The sequence below is a fragment of the Pongo abelii genome, chromosome 20 (genome assembly GCF_028885655.2).
Source record: "Pongo abelii isolate AG06213 chromosome 20, NHGRI_mPonAbe1-v2.0_pri, whole genome shotgun sequence".
In the NCBI taxonomy this organism is placed as follows: Eukaryota; Metazoa; Chordata; class Mammalia; order Primates; family Hominidae; genus Pongo; species Pongo abelii.
The window spans coordinates 9,982,204-9,999,943 of NC_072005.2; the positions used below are offsets into that span (position 1 = coordinate 9,982,204).

The following is a 17,740-nucleotide window of genomic DNA, read 5'->3' on the forward strand; positions in this document are numbered from 1 at the left end:
GAGGTCAGGAGTTCAAGACCAGCCGGGTCAGCAAGGTGAAATCCCATCTCTACTAAAATTACAAACATTAGCCAGGTATGGTGGTGCACACCTGTAACCCCAGCTTCTAGGGAGGCTGAGGCAGGAGAATTGCTTGAACCCGGGAGGCGGAGGTGGCAGTGAGCCAAGCTTGCACCACTGCACTCCAGCCTGGGTGACAGAGCAAGACTGCGTCTCAAGGATAAATAAATAAAACAAAAATAAAAACAAAAAAAATTTTAAAAAGAAATACACAGAGACAAAAACACAGTTCATCAGTTTATTCTCAGATTTGAGATGCAAATTATGCCCTATGGCCTGGCGGTGGGGGGCCGGGCTTGGGCTGGAATCTCTCATCATATCCCAGCCTTCCCTAAGGAGGAAGCAGATGAAAGCTACAACAAGGGGGATTTTCCCTTTTAATACAGACCCAGGTATAAATAGGGCAGCACCATTAGGATCCTGATTCATCCCCCACCATCTTGGTCCCGAAACCACCTGGCATGGCAAGGTGAGCCTGGGGAGGTGGGGGGCAGGGGGAGGGGTTTTGCAGAGCTGGGCTGAGGCAGGAGAAGAAACACAACCCAGTCAAGGGAAGTACCTTTTCCCTCTGTAGTCTGACTTCAGTCCTTTCACCGTGGAAGTAGAAAGGATCAAAGGGGGTGGGGGTCCCAGCCTGGGATCAGGAGACATCCAGTGCTTAACTCTGGGGAGGGGTAGCACCAAAAGGTGTGAAGGGCAGTGACGGAGGAGTGAGGAGGCAGGCATTGGGGGGTGGGGGGGCTTTTGTTCATCAGCTCTGAGTTAGAAGATCATTGCATGGGGATTCAAGGGGTGGGGGGGTGAGGCTTGGGTGGGGAGGGAGAGGAGAAAGAGCCAGACTGCAGTATGCCACCTGGAATGGGGTGAGAGGAGGCTGGACCCTTGGGCCAGGGAAGCCCAGCCCCCAGCGCCCTGGAAAGAAGGAATGACTGACCGTGATGAGCGAAGTCACATCCCATTGGCTCCAGAGTCACAGGTAACGATAAATACGGTGGCTTCAAAGCCTCAGCACCAAATGCACCCCATTCTGGGGCTCCCTCACGGTCCCTCCCACCCCGGACACTCTCAGCTGCTGAAGCAGACGGGGCCCAGTTCAAACCCAAACTTTTGGTTCGTCTGGCCAAAGTCAGTGGCCGCCACATCCCACAGGGGTAGAAATCCCGCTCGAGAAGAGCTGAATTCGAAAAGGGTCTTCGTCTGTCCTTTCCGGAGCTGTCCACAGAGAAGACAGAGATGGTGAGTTACGGGCAAGGTAGCTGACGTCTTGCCTCCCGTCTCTAGCTGGCCACTGCCCCACCCTCTTACCCTGCAGCCATCCTGGGGGACGCTCACGGTGGCTGCTGTCGTCTGGTTGAAAGACAGCTCCTCTCCATTGGTGCCAAGGAAGCGGGCGGAGCGGCTGTAGTCACCCGTGGCTTCGTCCAGCCAGGCAGCCGCATTCTGGCAGGAGTAGGTGAAGTTCTGGCGAGCTGTGGCACTCAGCAGTTTCAGGAAGTTCAGCTGCACAACATTCACTGGGGACCCGTCGGCGTCCACGTAGGAGAACTGGTGGGAGGAGGGCAAGGCAGAGGGTGAGGGGCTCCATGAGCCTCTTTCTGCAGAACCCACCCCCCGGAATCTCCATCCACTGGCAGACAAGCCACCCCTCCCATGTTGCCATCTCTGAGGAGGTCCCACCAGCCACCTAGAGATCCCTGGCAGAATCCCAAGAGTCACCTGAACATCCACTCTGTCCACCTCTCCATCCAGTAGGCCTCCATGCCCACTCCATCTGACCTCCCAAATTCTGATTGCTTCATCCACCAATCCAGGGTTTTAACACACTCATCCCCACCCAGAAGACAACTCTGCCTCCACTCTTGTGAGTCGCTGGATCTACAGAGCTCACTGTCCCTGAATAACCGATTTCTGCCCTGTCCAATATGGCAGCCATATGTCTAATAGCCACGTGGATTTTGAGCACTTGAAACGTGGCTGATTTGAAGGAGGGCTTTTTTTTTTTTTACTTTATTTAATTTTGTTTCCTTTTTGGGGGAGTAGGAGTTGGAGTCTTGCTCTTTTGCCCAAGTTGGAGTGCACTGGCACAATCCTGGCTCATTCCAGCCTCCATCTCCTGAGCTCAAGTCATCCTCCCATCTCAGCCTCCCAAGTAGCTGGGACTACAGGTGCACACCACCATGCCTGGCAGGCACTTTTTTTTTTTTAACTTCTATATATATATATATATATATATATTTTTTTTTTTTTTTTTTTTTTTTTGAGACGGAGTTTCACTCTGTCACCCAGGCTAGAGTACAGTGGCACAGTCTTGGCTCACTGCAAGCTCCGCCTCCCAGGTTCACGCCTTTCTCCTGCCTCAGCCTCCCAAGTAGCTGGGACTACAGGCAACCACCACCACGCCCGGCTAATTTTTTGTATTTTTAGTAGAGATGGGGTTTCACCGTGTTAGCCAGGATGGTCTCGATCTCCTGACCTCGTGATCCGCCCACCTTGGCCTCCCAAAGTGCTGGGATTACAGGAGTGAGCCACTGCGCCTGGCCCTAAATTTTTTTACTTAAAAACATTCATAACTAATGACTGAGCTTCAATCCAGTTATCAGAAAGCTTATGTTTGGAACAACTTGAGTCTGAATTTCCTTTTTGAACTGTTGTTCAATGGTTTTATGAAATCTAAATATAGAGCAAATATTCCCAATAAAATTTAGCATTCAAATTGTGATGTATTATAAATGTAAAATCTCCATCAGATTTTGAAGAGCTAATATGAAAAAAATACAAAATATCTTAATAATGCTTTTTTTTTTTTTTTGAGATGGAATCTCGCTCTGTTGCCCAGGCTGGAGTGCAGTGGCACAGTTTTGGCTCACTGCAACCTCTTCCTCCCGGGCTCAAGTGATTTTCCTGCCTCAGCCTCTCGAGTAGCTGGGATTACAGGCACGCATCACCATGCCTGGCTAATTTTTGTATTTTTAGCAGAGATGGGGTTTTACCATGTTGGCCAGGCTGGTCTTGAACTCCTGACCTCAGGTGATCTGCCCACCTTGGCCTCCCAAAGTGCTGGAATTACAGGCCACTGTACCCAGCCATGTGGCTTCTTCTTCTTCAAATTCACCAGACCCTGTCTTGACTGAGCCTTTGCATATGCCTTTCCCTCTCCCTGGAACACTTGTCCTTGTCCTTCCTAGCTTGCTAACACAGTGCATTCTTTAGGCTTCAGATGAGCTGCGATTTCTACCAGGAAGCCTTCTGGTCTTTTCAACACTGCCTCTAAATTTCCACCATGCCCTGTGCTTCCCCTATCCTGGCACCATCATTCTGTATGGCAACTGACTGCCTGTTACACATCTGATGCTGCTGCCACCCCACCTCCAGCTTGCGATCCCTAGGAAGGTAGAGGAAAGCCTATCCTGTTCATCTCACCTCTCAGAACCCACCCCTCAAACCCCCCTGCTGGTTCCCATCAATTTTCATGCCACTCCCCACCTCGGCCTCTGGTGACTCACCTTCTTCCCTCGACGGAATGTGCTATACCAGCCTCCAGGCTTTTCCTTGGACCAGGAGGCCAATTTCACCTGGAGGAGAAAAGGGAGGCTCACTGTAGCTGACGCCCTTGGTGCCACCTAGATCCCATCTGCATTTCCCTCCTCACACCGTAGGCTGCTGTGACTATGTCAGGATGTTCTCTGGCTTCTGGGATGGACGAGCTCTGCCAGTGCACAATGGGTGAAGGAGGTTCATACCCCTGAGGCAGCCCTCACCCAATGACTAATGGGAGTTGGTGGATAAATACCCCAGCTCCCTCACCTCCAAGGGGGATAACTCTCCAGTGCCTGTGCTACACAGTCTCCCAGGGCTCCCCTGTGGGATTGAGGTCTGGGTCTCCAATGGTACCATTTTATTTTAATTAATTAATTAATTAATTTTTGAGACAGGATCTCACTCTGTCACCCAGGCTGAAGTGCAGTGACATAATCATAGTTCACTGCAGCCTCAAACTCCTGGGCTCAAGCAATCCTCCCACTGCAGCCTCCCAAGTAGCTAGAACTACAGGCATGTACCCCCATGCCCAGCTTTTTTAAATTTTTATTTTTTGAGACAGGGTCTTGTTCTGTCACCCAGGCTGGAGTGCAGTGGTGTGATCACTGGCTCACTGCAGCCTCGACTTCCAAAGTTCAAGCAATCCTCTGACCTCAGCCTTCTAAGTAGCTGGGATAATAGGAGTGTGCCACCATGCCTGTTTTTTTTTGGGGGGGGGCAGGTGGAGGGGGTCTTTCTATGTTGCCCAGGCTGGTCTTGAACTCCTGGGCTCAAGCGATACTCCCACCTCAGCCTCAGCCTCCCAAAGTGCTGGGATTACAGGTATGAGCCAATGCGCCCAGCCTCAGCCTCCCTTTAGGCTAAGCAGATGAGTGAAGAGGAGGCTCTCAGATGTTAGCAATTGTTTAGGGATCAAGTCCTGCACTCCAGGCCCAGTGGGAAGTCCAAGCTTGTCTAAATTCCCATCCACTGGGCATCTGAGCTCCCACTAAACCAGGAGAAAATAAACCAGGAGAAAATAAACCAGTTAAAAATAACAACATGGGGCCAGGCTCAGTGGCTCAAACCTGTAATCTCAGCACTTTGGGAGGCCAAGATGGGTGGATCACTTGAGGGCATGAGTTTCAGACCAGCCTGGCCAACATGGTGAAACCCCGTCTCTGCTAAAAATACAATACAAAATGAGCCAGGTGTGGTGGCAGGCACCTGTAATCTCAGCTACTCAGGAAGCTAAGGCAGGACAATTTCTTGAACCGGGGAGGTGGAAGTTGCAGTGAACCAAGATCACGCCACTGCACTCCAGCCTGGGCAACGGAGTGAGACTATGTCTCAAAAGAACAAAACAATATGGGGCTGGGCACAGTGGCTTTCTCCCACTGCTTAATCCCAGTGCTTTGAGTTACAGTGAGCCATGATGATGCCACTGCACTCCAGCCTGGGTGATAGAGAAAGACCCTGTCTAAAAAAATTAAAATAGACCGGGTGTGGCGGTTTATGCCTATAATCACAATACCTTGGGAGGCCAATGCAGGAGGATCTCTTGAGACCAGGAGTTCAAGACCAGCCTGGGCAACATAGTGAGACCCTCATCTCTATAAAAAATTTAAAAAATTAGCCAGGCATGGTGATGCACACCTTTGTGATACACAGCTACTCAGGAGGCTGAGACAGGAGGATCATTGAACCCAGGAGGTTAAGGCTGCAGTGAGCTGTGATCCCACCACTGTGCTCTAGCCTGGGTGACAGAGTGAGACCCTGTCTGAAAAACAGACAAAAATAACAATAACAATAAATATTATTTTACACTTATACTGGCCAGGTTCTTGCTAAGTGCTTAACCTGCAGATAGAGGTATTAGCCCAGCACCACATGTAGTCAGGGTTTAATAAATGTTCCCTGCAGGCCAGGTGCGGTGGCTCACGCCTGTAATCCCAGCACTTTGGGAGGCCAAGGTGGGCAGATCACCTGAGGTCAAGACCAGCCTAACCAACGTGGTGAAACCCCATCTCTACTAAAAAAAAAAATACAAAAAAATCAGCTGGGCTTGGTGGCGCATGCTTGTAAGTACAGCTACTGGGGAGGCTGAGGCAGGAGAATCTCTTGAACCTGGGAGGCAGAGGTTGCAGTGAGCTGAGATCACACCACTGCATTCCAGCCTGGGAGACAGAGCCAGACTCTGTCTCACACACACACACACACACAAAAACAGTTCACTGATACTTGTTTTTGCATCAGTATCTGAATTGCACAGCCACTCTATGAAGTAGATAGTTTCTTTCTTTTTTTTCTTTTCTTTTTTTTCTTTGAGACAGAGTCTTGCTCTGTCGCCCAGGCTGGAGTGCAGTGGCGCGATCTCAGCTCACTGCAAGCTCCGCCTCCCGGGTTCACGCCATTCTCCTGCCTCCGCCTCCTGAGTAGCTGGGACTATAGGCGCCTGCCACCATGCTCGGCTAATTTTTTGTAATTTTTTAGTAGAGACAGGTTTCACCATGTTAGCCAGGATGGTCTCGATCTCCTGACCTTGTGATCCGCCTGCCTTGGCTTCCCAAAGTGCTGGGATTACAGGAGTGAGCCACCGCGCCCGGCCTTCTCTTTTTTTTTTTTTTTTTTTCCTAGATGGAGTCTCACTCTGTCGCCCAGGCTGGAGTGCAATGGTGCAATCTTGGCTCATTGCAACCTCTATCTCCCAGGTTCAAGTGATTCTGCTGCTTCAGCCCCTGAGTAGCTGGGATTACAAGCGCCTGCCACCAGACTCAGCTAATTTTTGTATTTTTAGTAAAGACGAGGTTTCACCATATTGGTCAGCCCGGTCTCAAACTCTTGACCTCAGGTGATCTGCCCCCCTTGGCCTCCCAAAGTGCTGGGATTACAGGCGTGAGCTACCACACCTGGCCTATTGATTTCTTTTGGAGTTTTCCTTGTCTGTCTTCCCATGGAAGGCATGAGTTCCATAAAAGCAGAGATAGTTTGTTTTCTTTTCTTTCTTTTTTTTGAGATGGAGACTTGCTCTGTCTCCCAGGCTGTAGTGCAGTGGCACAATCTCGGCTCACTGTGACCTCCGCCTCTAGGGCTCAAAGGATCCTCCCGCCTCAGTCTCCAGAGTAGCTGGGACTACAGGCTTGCACCACCATGCCCGGCCAGTTTTTTAATTTTTGTAGAAATGGGGTTTTGCTATGTTGCTCAGGCTGGTCTCGAACTCCTGACCTCAAACGATCCTCCCGCCTCAGCCTCCCAAGATGCTGAGATTATAGGCATGTGTCACCAGGCTGGCCTGATTTTTTTCTTTTTGATCCTCAGCTGTAGTCCCAGCTCTTGAGGCAGGACTTGGCATACAGTAAGTGCTCAGTAAATGCCGGTTGAAGGAAGGATAACGTCCCAGACAAGGTGGGTGTGGGTGTGGGGAGTAGAAGACAGCCCTTCCTGGGGGAGGCGATGAGAGGTTTGGGTTACTCACGATCTCGAACTTCTTGTCGGGATAGAGGCAGGTCTCTCCTCCCGCCGTGAAGTTGCAAAAAACCCTGAACGAGTCCCGCGCGCAGCCCTGGTTGGGGTCAATCCAGTATTCCCCTGCCACAGAGCCAGGCAGGGTGGGTGAGTCCGGATGGGACCCGACGGACCCCAAACCCCCCCACCTCCCCACTCCGCCCATCCAAGTGGCGGGGGGACCGGACCTCACCATCAGGCAGGTGCGGGTGGTTGCGGTGCAGCTCGTGGCACACGAGGCCCGGGCGCTCCGCAGTGCCGGGAGGACGCCGCAGCTGCTCCAGCTCCAAGCTCAGCGATGTGAGCGAGGCCAGCACCTCCTCCAGGCCGCCCTCCACGACTGGGAGCGGGACTGGGACGAAGCGCCGGCGCCTGCGCAGCCCGTGCAGCTCGGCAGGGGGACCCTGGGCGTAGGGGATGGGGACGGAGGAGAAGAGAGGGGAGATGGGGGAGGGAGAGAGCGGGAGAAAGAGAGACAGGCAGAGATGAAGAGGCAGAGAGACACAAACGAGAAAGAGGAGGGAGAGAGATAAACAAGGGGCAGAGATAGAGAAAGGAGAGAGAAGCAGACAGGGAGAGACACACAGGAAAGAGAGAGACAGATTCAGAGATGGGGAGAAGCCAAGTTGTAAGAGGACAAAAGAGAAAACGCAAGAATAGCAGAGACAGAGGGAGAGAGAGCGGGGAGAGAGACAAAAGATGAAATAGTGGCGCCAGTATCGAGACAGAGACAGATAAGGGAGATGGAGAGAGACAGGGAGGGAGAGATGGGGTCCGAGAGACAAGACCCAGGTCAGAGCCCCCATGGGCGTCCCCCCAAGCCCCCCCTCCCAGGCCAGAACTTCCTTGGGGTTTTGCAGGGAACTACCCTCTTCACCTACATCCTCTGAACACCTAGTGTGTGCCTGGCCCAGTGCTGGGCACGGAAGGACCCTCTGGGGACACCCAGACATAGTCCTTGCTCTCCCCCCAGGTTTTGGTGTCCATTCCCCCCCTCCCTGGGGAACTCACCGGGGGGCCTGGTGGGCCTGCAGGTCCAGTATCTCCACGGGGGCCCATGGACCCCTGGAAGGAGAAGTCACTTGGAGAATGAACGCTGTCTATGGAGACCCTTCCCACCAACATACACACACACACACTCACACACACACATACACTCACACACACAGTCTCACACACTCACACACATATACTCTCACACACACACTCACACTCTCACACACACACTCACACACACTCACACACACACTCACACACACACACACTCACACACACAGCCTTGGGGAAGGGACATGCAGTTTTCAGCATTAAGCATCAGACACAAATTTTCTTTTCATGTTTTAATGTCTCTGAAATCAGCTTCTTAACATCTTTGGCAAGTCATAGTTTACTTGGCAGAACTGTTTTCTTTCCTAGCAGTTTGTAAAATAATGGTACATCTTATAATTGATGGCATTTTGGATCTGATGAAATACAACCGTAGGTGTTGAATAAATATTTGTCGAACACACGATTGCATGAATAAATAAATGAAGGCAGAGGCGTGGAGGGTTCTGGTGCAGTGGAGAGGGTGGGGAGCTGGGATGTGTAAGCCCACGGAAGCAGAGTGTACTCACCGGAGACCCCTTGGAGCCTTTCTGTCCTAGAGGGCCCTGTAGGGTACAGACAGGGGGAGCTGAGGTCCTGGCCTGGACCGCCATAGTGACCTCATCCCACAAAAGATTCCCTGCATACTCACCGCCACACCTGGGGGCCCAGGGTGGCCCAGAGAGCCAATGGGACCAGGGGGACCCTAGGGAAAGGACATCTGGGTCAGTATTGGTGGGGTACACCCTATTGCCCTGACACATCCCTCAGACAAGCCTTCAATCCTACCAAAGGAAGACCCTGAACCCTAGACAAACCTCCAATTCCCCCACAGAGAGACCCCAAACCCCAGACGCAGCCTCCAACTTGCCAGTTCCCAGATACATCCCCCTATTTTCCCCAGACACACCCTCATTAATCCAGACCTACGTTTCCCAGACCCCACACCCACAGTCTCTCAACCCACCCCCTCCTTCAAATACATTCTTCCCACTCAGGTCAGGACACTCACAGGGTCTCCCTTGGGACCAGGGGGTCCCTGTACCCCTGGCAACCCCTGATCTCCTTTCTCACCGGCTTCCCCCGGGGGGCCAATGAGACCGATCAATCCAATGTGGCCCTGGAGGACAAAAGAGGCACAGACAGGAGAGGACGTGGGAGGATTCAGGGAGGTTTTTCTCCTAGAGCCTTAGGGTGACGAGTTTGGGAGCAGAGGATGCACCAATCTCCCAGTCCCCTGGCCAGGGAAGGAGGGAAAGAGGGGAGGTGATGGGGAAGGGAATAATGGAATGATGTCCTTACCTTTTCCCCCTTGGGGCCAGCGTCTCCCTTCAGCCCTGGGAGGCCAGAGGGCCCCTGGGAGAAGAGCAAGGGTCAGTCAGAGATTCTCAAATGTGAACTCTCAAGGTCTGTGTGGGTGGTTAGGGGATGGTCAAATGGGAAATTATGCAGATTTCAAATGGGAATTACCAGGGATGGGGTCAAGGGATGGTCAGCGTAGGCCACCAAGGTGGATGATGAGAGCTAATGAGGGGTTGATTGGAGGATGGACAACGTGAGTGGTCAGTGGCCAAGGTCAGCGTGGGTGATCAGTGTAGACCGTCAAGATGGAGGGTCAGTGTGGTCAGTGTAGATCATCAAGGTGGAGTATTACAGCAGAGGGTTATAGAGACGGGCAGTGTAGACCATCAAGGTGGAGTATTACAGCAGAGGGTTATAGAGACGGGCAGTGTAGACCATCAAGGTGGAGTATTACAGCAGAGGGTTATAGAGACGGGCAGTGTAGACCATCAAGGTGGAGTATTACAGCAGAGGGTTATAGAGACGGGCAGTGTAGACCATCAAGGTGGTTATTACAGCAGAGGGTTATAGAGACGGGCAGTGTAGACCATCAAGGTGGAGTATTACAGCAGAGGGTTATAGAGACGGGCAGTGTAGACCATCAAGGTGGAGTATTACAGCAGAGGGTTATAGAGACGGGCAGTGTAGACCATCAAGGTGGAGTATTACAGCAGACGGTTATAGAGACGGGCAGTGTAGACCATCAAGGTGGAGTATTACAGCAGAGGGTTATAGAGACGGGCAGTGTAGACCATCAAGGTGGAGTATTACAGCAGAGGGTTATAGAGACGGGCAGTGTAGACCATCAAGGTGGAGTATTACAGCAGAAGGTTATAGAGACGGGCAGTGTAGACCATCAAGGTGGTTATTACAGCAGAGGGTTATAGAGACGGGCAGTGTAGACCATCAAGGTGGAGTATTACAGCAGAGGGTTATAGAGACGGGCAGTGTAGATCATCAAGGTGGAGTATTACAGCAGAGGGTTATAGAGACGGGCAGTGTAGACCATCAAGGTGGAGTATTACAGCAGAGGGTTATAGAGACGGGCAGTGTAGACCATCAAGGTGGAGTATTACAGCAGAAGGTTATAGAGACGGGCAGTGTAGACCATCAAGGTGGTTATTACAGCAGAGGGTTATAGAGACGGGCAGTGTAGACCATCAAGGTGGAGTATTACAGCAGAGGGTTATAGAGACGGGCAGTGTAGATCATCAAGGTGGAGTATTACAGCAGAGGGTTATAGAGACGGGCAGTGTAGACCATCAAGGTGGTTATTACAGCAGAGGGTTATAGAGACGGGCAGTGTAGACCATCAAGGTGGTTATTACAGCAGAGGGTTATAGAGACGGGCAGTGTAGATCATCAAGGTGGAGTATTACAGCAGAGGGTTATAGAGACGGGCAGTGTAGACCATCAAGGTGGTTATTACAGCAGAGGGTTATAGAGACGGGCAGTGTAGACCATCAAGGTGGTTATTACAGCAGAGGGTTATAGAGACGGGCAGTGTAGATCATCAAGGTGGAAGGTCAGAGCAGAGGGTTAGTAGAGACAGGCAGTATGGACACTCAGATGGATGGTCAGTGAGGGCTCGCCTGCACCAATGCTCACTAGGTAGTCACTAGGTGCCCAGAGTGGTCCTCAGAGCCAGGACCTCAAGGATGAACAAGTCTCTTACCAGGGGGCCGGGAGGGCCCATCTGTCCAGGGGCTCCCAGGAGACCTGGTTCACCCTGAGAATGGAACACAACATGGGGCAGGCTGCACCCTGTCAGAACCCAGTGTGGACCCCTCCCACCGCCGTGCACCAGGGGCAGCCCCTCCAAACAGTGATGGGATCACAAGCTGGGAGCAGGCAGAGAGGGGCTGGATCCACCCTGTCCCACCCCTGCCCCACTCCACTCACCACAGGGCCGGGGATCCCTTGAAGACCCTCAGGCCCCACACGTCCAGGGGGCCCTCGAGCCCCCATTGGACCCGTCCTCCCTGGGGGCCCGTCAGGACCTGGCTCCCCCTGAAATGGACACAGGCAAGGGAGGGGCCAGAGTCAGAGGGTTCCTGCCTCCTGACCCCCTGCCAAGAAGGATCTGGGATCGGGAGGGAGTAGGTGCACGGAGTGGTCACAGGTCCACCCTCTCCTGATGGCCCCACTGTTGGCCTAGAGTAGTGCGGGGACCCTTCCCCTTGGCAGGGGGACTCACCTTGGCACCTTTCTCCCCTTCTCTGCCTTCTCGACCCATGTGTCCTGAAGGACCCTGGGAAGGGAGAGACAGTGAGGGGGGGTTTAGGGGCTGACTTGAGGGTCTGAGGGGTGAGTGGGGTCTGGGTGATTGGGGGGTTATGGGTGAGTGGGGGTCTGTAAGGTGAGTGGGGTCTGTGGGGTGAATGAGGTCTGGGTGAATGGGGTCTGTGGGTGAGTGGGGTCTGTGGTTGAGTGTGAGCTGTGGGTGAGTGGGGGCTGTGGGTGAAGGGGTCTGTGGGGTGACTGAGGTCTATGGGTGAATGGGGGCTGTGGGGTGAGTGGGGTCTGTGGGTGAGTGGGGGCTGTGGATGAATGGGGTCTGTGGGGTGACTGAGGTCTATGGGTGAATGGAGTCTGTGGATGAGTGGGGTCTGTGGGGTGAGTGGGGGCTGTGGGGTGAGTGGGGTCTGTGGGTGAGTGGGGGCTGTGGGGTGAGTGTGGTCTTTGGGGTGAGTGGGGTCTGTGGGTGAGTGTGGTCTGTGGGATGAGTTGGGGTGTGTGGATGAGTGGGATCTGTGGTTGACTGAGGTCTGTGGGGTGAGTGGGGGCTGTGGGTGAGTGGGGTCTGTGGCTGAGTGGGGTCTATGGGGTAAGTGGGGGCTGTGGAGTGAGTGGGGTCTGTGGGGTGAGTGGGGTCTGTGGGGTGAGTGGGGCTGTAGGGTGAGTGGGGGCTGTAAGGTGAGTGGGGTCTGTGGGGTGAGTGGGGGCTGTAAGGTGAGTGGGGTCTGTGGGTGAGTGGGGGCTGTGGGGTGAGTGGGGTCTGTGGGTGTGTGGGGTCTGTGGGGTGAGTGGGGGCTGTGGAGTGAGTGGGGTCTGTGGGTGAGTGGGGGCTGTGGGGTGAGTGGGGCTGTAGGGTGAGTGGGGGCTGTAAGGTGAGTGGGGTCTGTGGGGTGAGTGGGGTCTGTGGGGTGAGTGGGGGCTGTAAGGTGAGTGGGGTCTGTGGGTGAGTGGGGGCTGTGGGGTGAGTGGGGTCTGTGGGTGTGTGGGGTCTGTGGGGTGAGTGGGGGCTGTGGAGTGAGTGGGGTCTGTGGGTGAGTGGGGGCTGTGGGGTGAGTTGAGGGCTGTAGGATGAGTGAGGTCTGTAAGGTGAGTGGGGGCTGTAGATAAGCTGAGGACCCAGGAGGTGGCTTATCACTCACCCTCTTGCCGGGGGGCCCGGGGGCGCCGGGTTCCCCAGAAGCTCCAGGCGGACCCTGGAGGAGACAAGGACACCAGCTGTGGTCTCAGCTAACACTGTTGGAGCCTGACTGTTTTAGGACGCCTTGGATCAGAGGACAGCCTTCCCCAAGCCTCACCCCAGCACCGGGTACTCCCACTTCCCACCTACTCCCTCAAGCTGCTCACATTCCTGGGGGTCCTCAGAGAGATGAAGCGGGAGCATCTGCAGGGGCCTTGGGTACCCCACTAGCCCACTCCCCTGCCCCCCCAATTCACTCACTCACTAGCTCCCCAACCCCCCCTCAGCACCACACCCTCTATTTTCCCACTCACCAGTCCCCCAACATCACCAGGGTCTCCCTTCTCCCCTGGTGAACCATCTATGCCCTGCATGGGGGGAAGACAGAGTTGGGAGGGGTGATGAGGGTACATGAAAATTTGGGGTGGGGCTGGGAGGCAAAAGAAGGTTATTGGTTCCACTGTCAGTGCCCAGGTCTGTGGGGGTAGGGAGATGGAGACAGAATTAGGAAATATGCCAGGATTGGGGAGGGGGTCACACTCACTGAAACTCCAGGGTCTCCTGGGGGCCCTAGATCTCCGGGGAGCCCCGTGGGGCCCTGGAACACAGAATGATTAATAATCACATCTCTGAATTGTGGAGCAATCATGCATTTATGGAACAGATCAACGGTATCCAGGAACAGTTTGGTTTCTGGGGACACATTAGTGAACAAAACATAAAATCCCTGGCTTGGTAGAGTGAACATTCTCGTGTTTCATGGGTGCAGACGCTGATCTAAGAATGCTGCACGCATGGTCTCACTGCAGCCTCCTCACAGCCTCCCAGCTCGGGACTCACAGAGAAAACTGGCCATTCATTTGTCTATTCATTCATTCATTCACTCATCCATTCATCCATCCATCCATCCATTCATTCATACACTCAGAGAAGGGACACGCCAAACAATGCCATTCAAGTCGAGGTCCCACAGATGCTAAAGCCCCTTCCTGACCTCCACCCACCCCAAACCCTACTGTGGTGGCAGAAGGGCCTCAACCTTCGCCTCAAAGCCAAATCCCACATCCACCCCAAATCTGACCCAATTCAACCTTAACCTTTGCAACAGTGTTAGAATGATCTGCCGTGAAATCAACTTTCAGGCCATTCAATGATGTATAATCACTGCACGTTTATGTTTCATTCACACATTTATTCACTAATTCACTCATCCATCCATCCATTCATTTATTCACTCATCTCTTCAGTCATTTTGTTCACTTATGCCTCTATCCATTCATTCATGCATCCATTCACTCATTCACTCACTCATTTGTCCATTCGGCCACTCATTCATTCATCCATTCATTCATATTCATGCACCATTAATTTACTTATTCATCCATTAATTTACTCATTCATCCATTCATTCACTCATTTATTCGTGCACATTTATTCATTCACATATTCATATATCCACTGATTTATTCATTTTTCCATTAATTAATTCACTCATTCACCCATTCATTCCCTCGTTCATCCATTCATTCACTCATTTATTCATCCATTTATTCATTCACATATTCATCCATCCACCGAGTTATTCACTTGTCCATTCACTAATTCACTCATTCATACATTCATCCACTCATTCATTAATCCATCCATCCACCCATTCATTCATTCATCCGTGTTCTGGGGGTCACTCATGAGATCAGTAAATTAGAGGATGCAATCCCTGGCTAGAAGTTTGGGAGAGCTTTGGCCGGGCGTGGTGGCTCACGCCTGTAATCCCAGCACTTTGGGAGGCTGAGGCAGGCGGATCACGAGGTCAGGAGATCGAGACCATCCTGGCCAACATAGTGAACACCCATCTCTACTAAAAATACAAAAACTAGCTGGGTATGGTGGCGTGTGCCTGTAGTCCTGGCTACTTGGGAGGCTGAGGCAGAAGAATCGCTTGAACCCGGAAGGCGGAGGTTGCAGTGAGCTGAGATCGTGCCACTGCACTCCAGCCTGGTGACAGAGCAAAACTCCATCTCAAAAAAAAAAAAAAAAAAGTTTGGGAGAGCTTCAAGTACATTCAAGTGCCCCCTCCCATGTCTGCCCCCACTTCCCCCCAGGACTCACCACGCTCCCTTTGGCTCCATCCTCTCCAGGGGGACCTTTCTTGCCTGGGGGTCCAGCAGCTCCAGATGGGCCCGAGTCCCCCTTTTCACCAATGTCTCCCTTGGGCCCCTTTACAGAAAGAGGTCAGAGGTCAGAGTGGCCTGGACTCTCCAGGGATCAAGGATTAGCATACTTGGATTCAGGCATTGGGGTGGTCTGGGACTTTTCTGGGGTCAGGGTTCAGAGTAGCCTAGGTTGTCCAAGGGTCAAGGGTCAGAAGGAGCTAGGACTTAAGACAGTGAAAGGTCTGGATGGTCTAGGTGCCCATTGGTCATGTGCAAGGTTGGCCTAGCCCATGTGCTGCCCTTGAGCGAATTAGAAGAGGGGCCCCATCTGGGCAACTCATCCTCAAGTCAGGACTCATGACTCAGATTTGAGCCCTCACCTATTCCCTGGGTCATGCAGTCTTGTGCAGTGTGCAACCTGCAGAACTGTACATAACAGCCCTATCTGAGACCTTCCAGGTGTCCTTCTTCAAGGTAATCAGGGACGGCCAAGGACAGGGGTGAGTGGATGATCTTGGACTGTCCAGAGGTCAAAGTGGCCAAGATGCCCAGGGGTCAGGGGTTCCCTGAGTTGGGTGCAGGGACCACATCACACAGCCACTCACCGGGATGCCTGGGGCTCCTGGAGGCCCTGGGTCTCCAGCGTCCCCTGGCTCACCCTGCAGGAGGCAAAGTGAGAGTGGGGAGAGGTCCCATCCTAGCAGACAGGGAGGGGCTCCCCAGAACATCCCTGCCCAATAGGACTAGATTCATCTCCTCCCCCCGTGCAGCCCCTGCCTTCCCTCGCTGACCTTCTCACCCACGGCGCCTGGCTGACCAACTCCTCCAGGCAGCCCTGGAGTGCCCTGCAGAGACAGCAAGGGGTAAGAGTGGGACTGTGGAATCCCAACATCCTCTTCTTAGGAAATGGGTGTCCCCATCTCTGAGCCTTCCTGGCCCCCCAAGAGTTCTCACCTCCGATCCACTGGGGCCTTGGGGACCCCGAGGACCTGGAGCTCCATGGGGACCCTGTGGAAGGTCAGAATTAGTATCAGTGACCCCAGGGCCCCCCCAAAAGGCCACATTGACCACAGATACCACTCTCAATGCTGGTGACCCTCAGGGCCCTTAAAATGACAATGTCCCTCAAATGAATCTAATGCCTGCCGCCACCCTATAACCCCACCATCCTCCCCCTCCCACCTTCCTCTGGGAGTGCATACCATGGACCCAACGTCTCCGACCTCCCCTTTCTCTCCGGGAGGGCCTGGCAGCCCCTGTGGAACAAAGAAGCAAGATTGGGGCACCAGGTAGGGAAAATCAGAAGTGCCACCCCCAAACCCAGACACCCACCTGCAGTCCGGGAGGGCCAATCACCCCCACAAAGCCTCTGACTCCGTCATCTCCTTTCTGTCCAAAGAGGCCTGGGGGTCCCCGGCGCCCCTGAGCTCCATCTGCTCCCTGGAAGAACACAAACAGGGGCACATTTAAGGTCTAGGTCAGTGATTAGGGTAGAGTGAGGCTCAAGGGTCAAGACTGAGGTTAAGGGTTGGAGTCAGGGTTCAGATTAAGTTTAGGGAGGGTCAGGGTTGAGTTGGAGTTGGGGTCTAGGTTAAGGAACAGGGCTTGGGAATGACGTCAAGGGTTGAGTCAAAGTGTTAAACAGTGAGTCGGATTTGCAGTTGAGGTTCAGGTCTTGGGCAGGGTTCAACTGGGGTTGAGATGGAATTTAGGGTTGGGTTTGAGGTTGGGCCCAGGGTCATATTCAAAGTTTGAGTTCAGGTCTGGGGTCAGCATTGGAAGAGTGGGTCAGAGTTGGGGTTAAGGATAGGGCGGTATGTTCCTATTGCATGGTAATAAACAAAAAAGGACAGGTCTGGGTCAGGGCTTGGTTAAGAGATTTGAAGATAAGGCTTTTGTTTGTTTGTTTTTGTTTTTTGTTTTGTCTTAAGGAGTGTCACTCTGTCGCCCAGGCTGGAGTGCCGTGGTGCGATCTCTGCTCACTGCAACCTCTGCCTCCCTGGTTCAAGCAATTTTCCTGCTTCAGCCTCCCAAGTAGCTGGGATTACAAGTGTGTGTGACCATGCATGGCATTTTTTTTTTTTTTTTTTTTCCTTTTTTGAGATGGAGTCTCCCTCTATCGCACAGGCTGGAGTACAGTAGTGCTATCTTGGCTCACTGCAACCTCTGCCTCCTGGGTTCAAGCAACTCTCCTGGCACAGCCTCCCAAGTAGCTGGGATTACAGGTGCCTGCCACCAGGCCCAGCTAATTTTTTTTGTATTTTTAGTAGAGATGGGGTTTCACCATTTTGGCCAGGCTGATCTTGAACTCCTGACCTCAGGTGATCCACCCACCTTGGCCTCCCAAAGTACTAGGATTACAGGCATGAGCCACCACACCTGGCTGAAGATAAGGTTTGAGTAGGACTGAGGTTAAGGTCATGAGCAGAGTTGAGACTGGGGCTGAAGTGGGGTTCAGAGCTGGGTTTGGGTTGGAATTTAGTCCGATTTTAGGGTTGAGTGTATATTGGACATCGATATAGAGGGGCAGATCAAAGTTGAGGATGAGGTTGAGATTGAACCAGATTCTGGGATTGAGTCCATATTGGATGTTGGCATTGAGGGGAAGACATGGTTGGAGTTGAGATTGATCCAAATTCTGGGGGTGAGTTCATATTGGATTTTG

The 17,740-nt window shown here is 52.8% G+C and overlaps 1 protein-coding gene across 2 annotated transcripts in view; it reads right to left on the reverse strand.

The window, feature by feature from the left end:
* Positions 1–284: 284 nt before the first annotated feature.
* The window catches only part of COL5A3 (collagen type V alpha 3 chain), a 52,063-nt gene continuing 34,607 nt past the window's right edge, over positions 285–17,740 (reverse strand). Inside the window, exons 46-67 of one of the 2 annotated variants that reach the window (XM_009252766.4) lie at positions 16,408–16,515; positions 16,278–16,331; positions 16,030–16,083; positions 15,867–15,920; positions 15,681–15,734; positions 15,032–15,139; positions 13,467–13,520; positions 13,237–13,290; positions 12,885–12,938; positions 11,705–11,758; positions 11,410–11,517; positions 11,183–11,236; positions 9,469–9,522; positions 9,179–9,286; positions 8,819–8,872; positions 8,697–8,732; positions 8,092–8,145; positions 7,274–7,484; positions 7,052–7,164; positions 3,564–3,632; positions 1,366–1,605; positions 285–1,272 (exon numbers count right to left, since the gene is read on the reverse strand). In XM_009252766.4, coding sequence (XP_009251041.4) covers positions 1,126–1,272; positions 1,366–1,605; positions 3,564–3,632; positions 7,052–7,164; positions 7,274–7,484; positions 8,092–8,145; positions 8,697–8,732; positions 8,819–8,872; positions 9,179–9,286; positions 9,469–9,522; positions 11,183–11,236; positions 11,410–11,517; positions 11,705–11,758; positions 12,885–12,938; positions 13,237–13,290; positions 13,467–13,520; positions 15,032–15,139; positions 15,681–15,734; positions 15,867–15,920; positions 16,030–16,083; positions 16,278–16,331; positions 16,408–16,515 — 1,896 coding nt within the window. In that variant the 3' untranslated portion in view covers positions 285–1,125. Of the gene's footprint in view, positions 1,273–1,365; positions 1,606–3,563; positions 3,633–7,051; positions 7,165–7,273; positions 7,485–8,091; positions 8,146–8,405; positions 8,544–8,696; positions 8,733–8,818; positions 8,873–9,178; positions 9,287–9,468; positions 9,523–11,182; positions 11,237–11,409; positions 11,518–11,704; positions 11,759–12,884; positions 12,939–13,236; positions 13,291–13,466; positions 13,521–15,031; positions 15,140–15,680; positions 15,735–15,866; positions 15,921–16,029; positions 16,084–16,277; positions 16,332–16,407; positions 16,516–17,740 lie in introns of those variants that run through there. The other variant, XM_054539623.2, reaches the window with a different exon arrangement.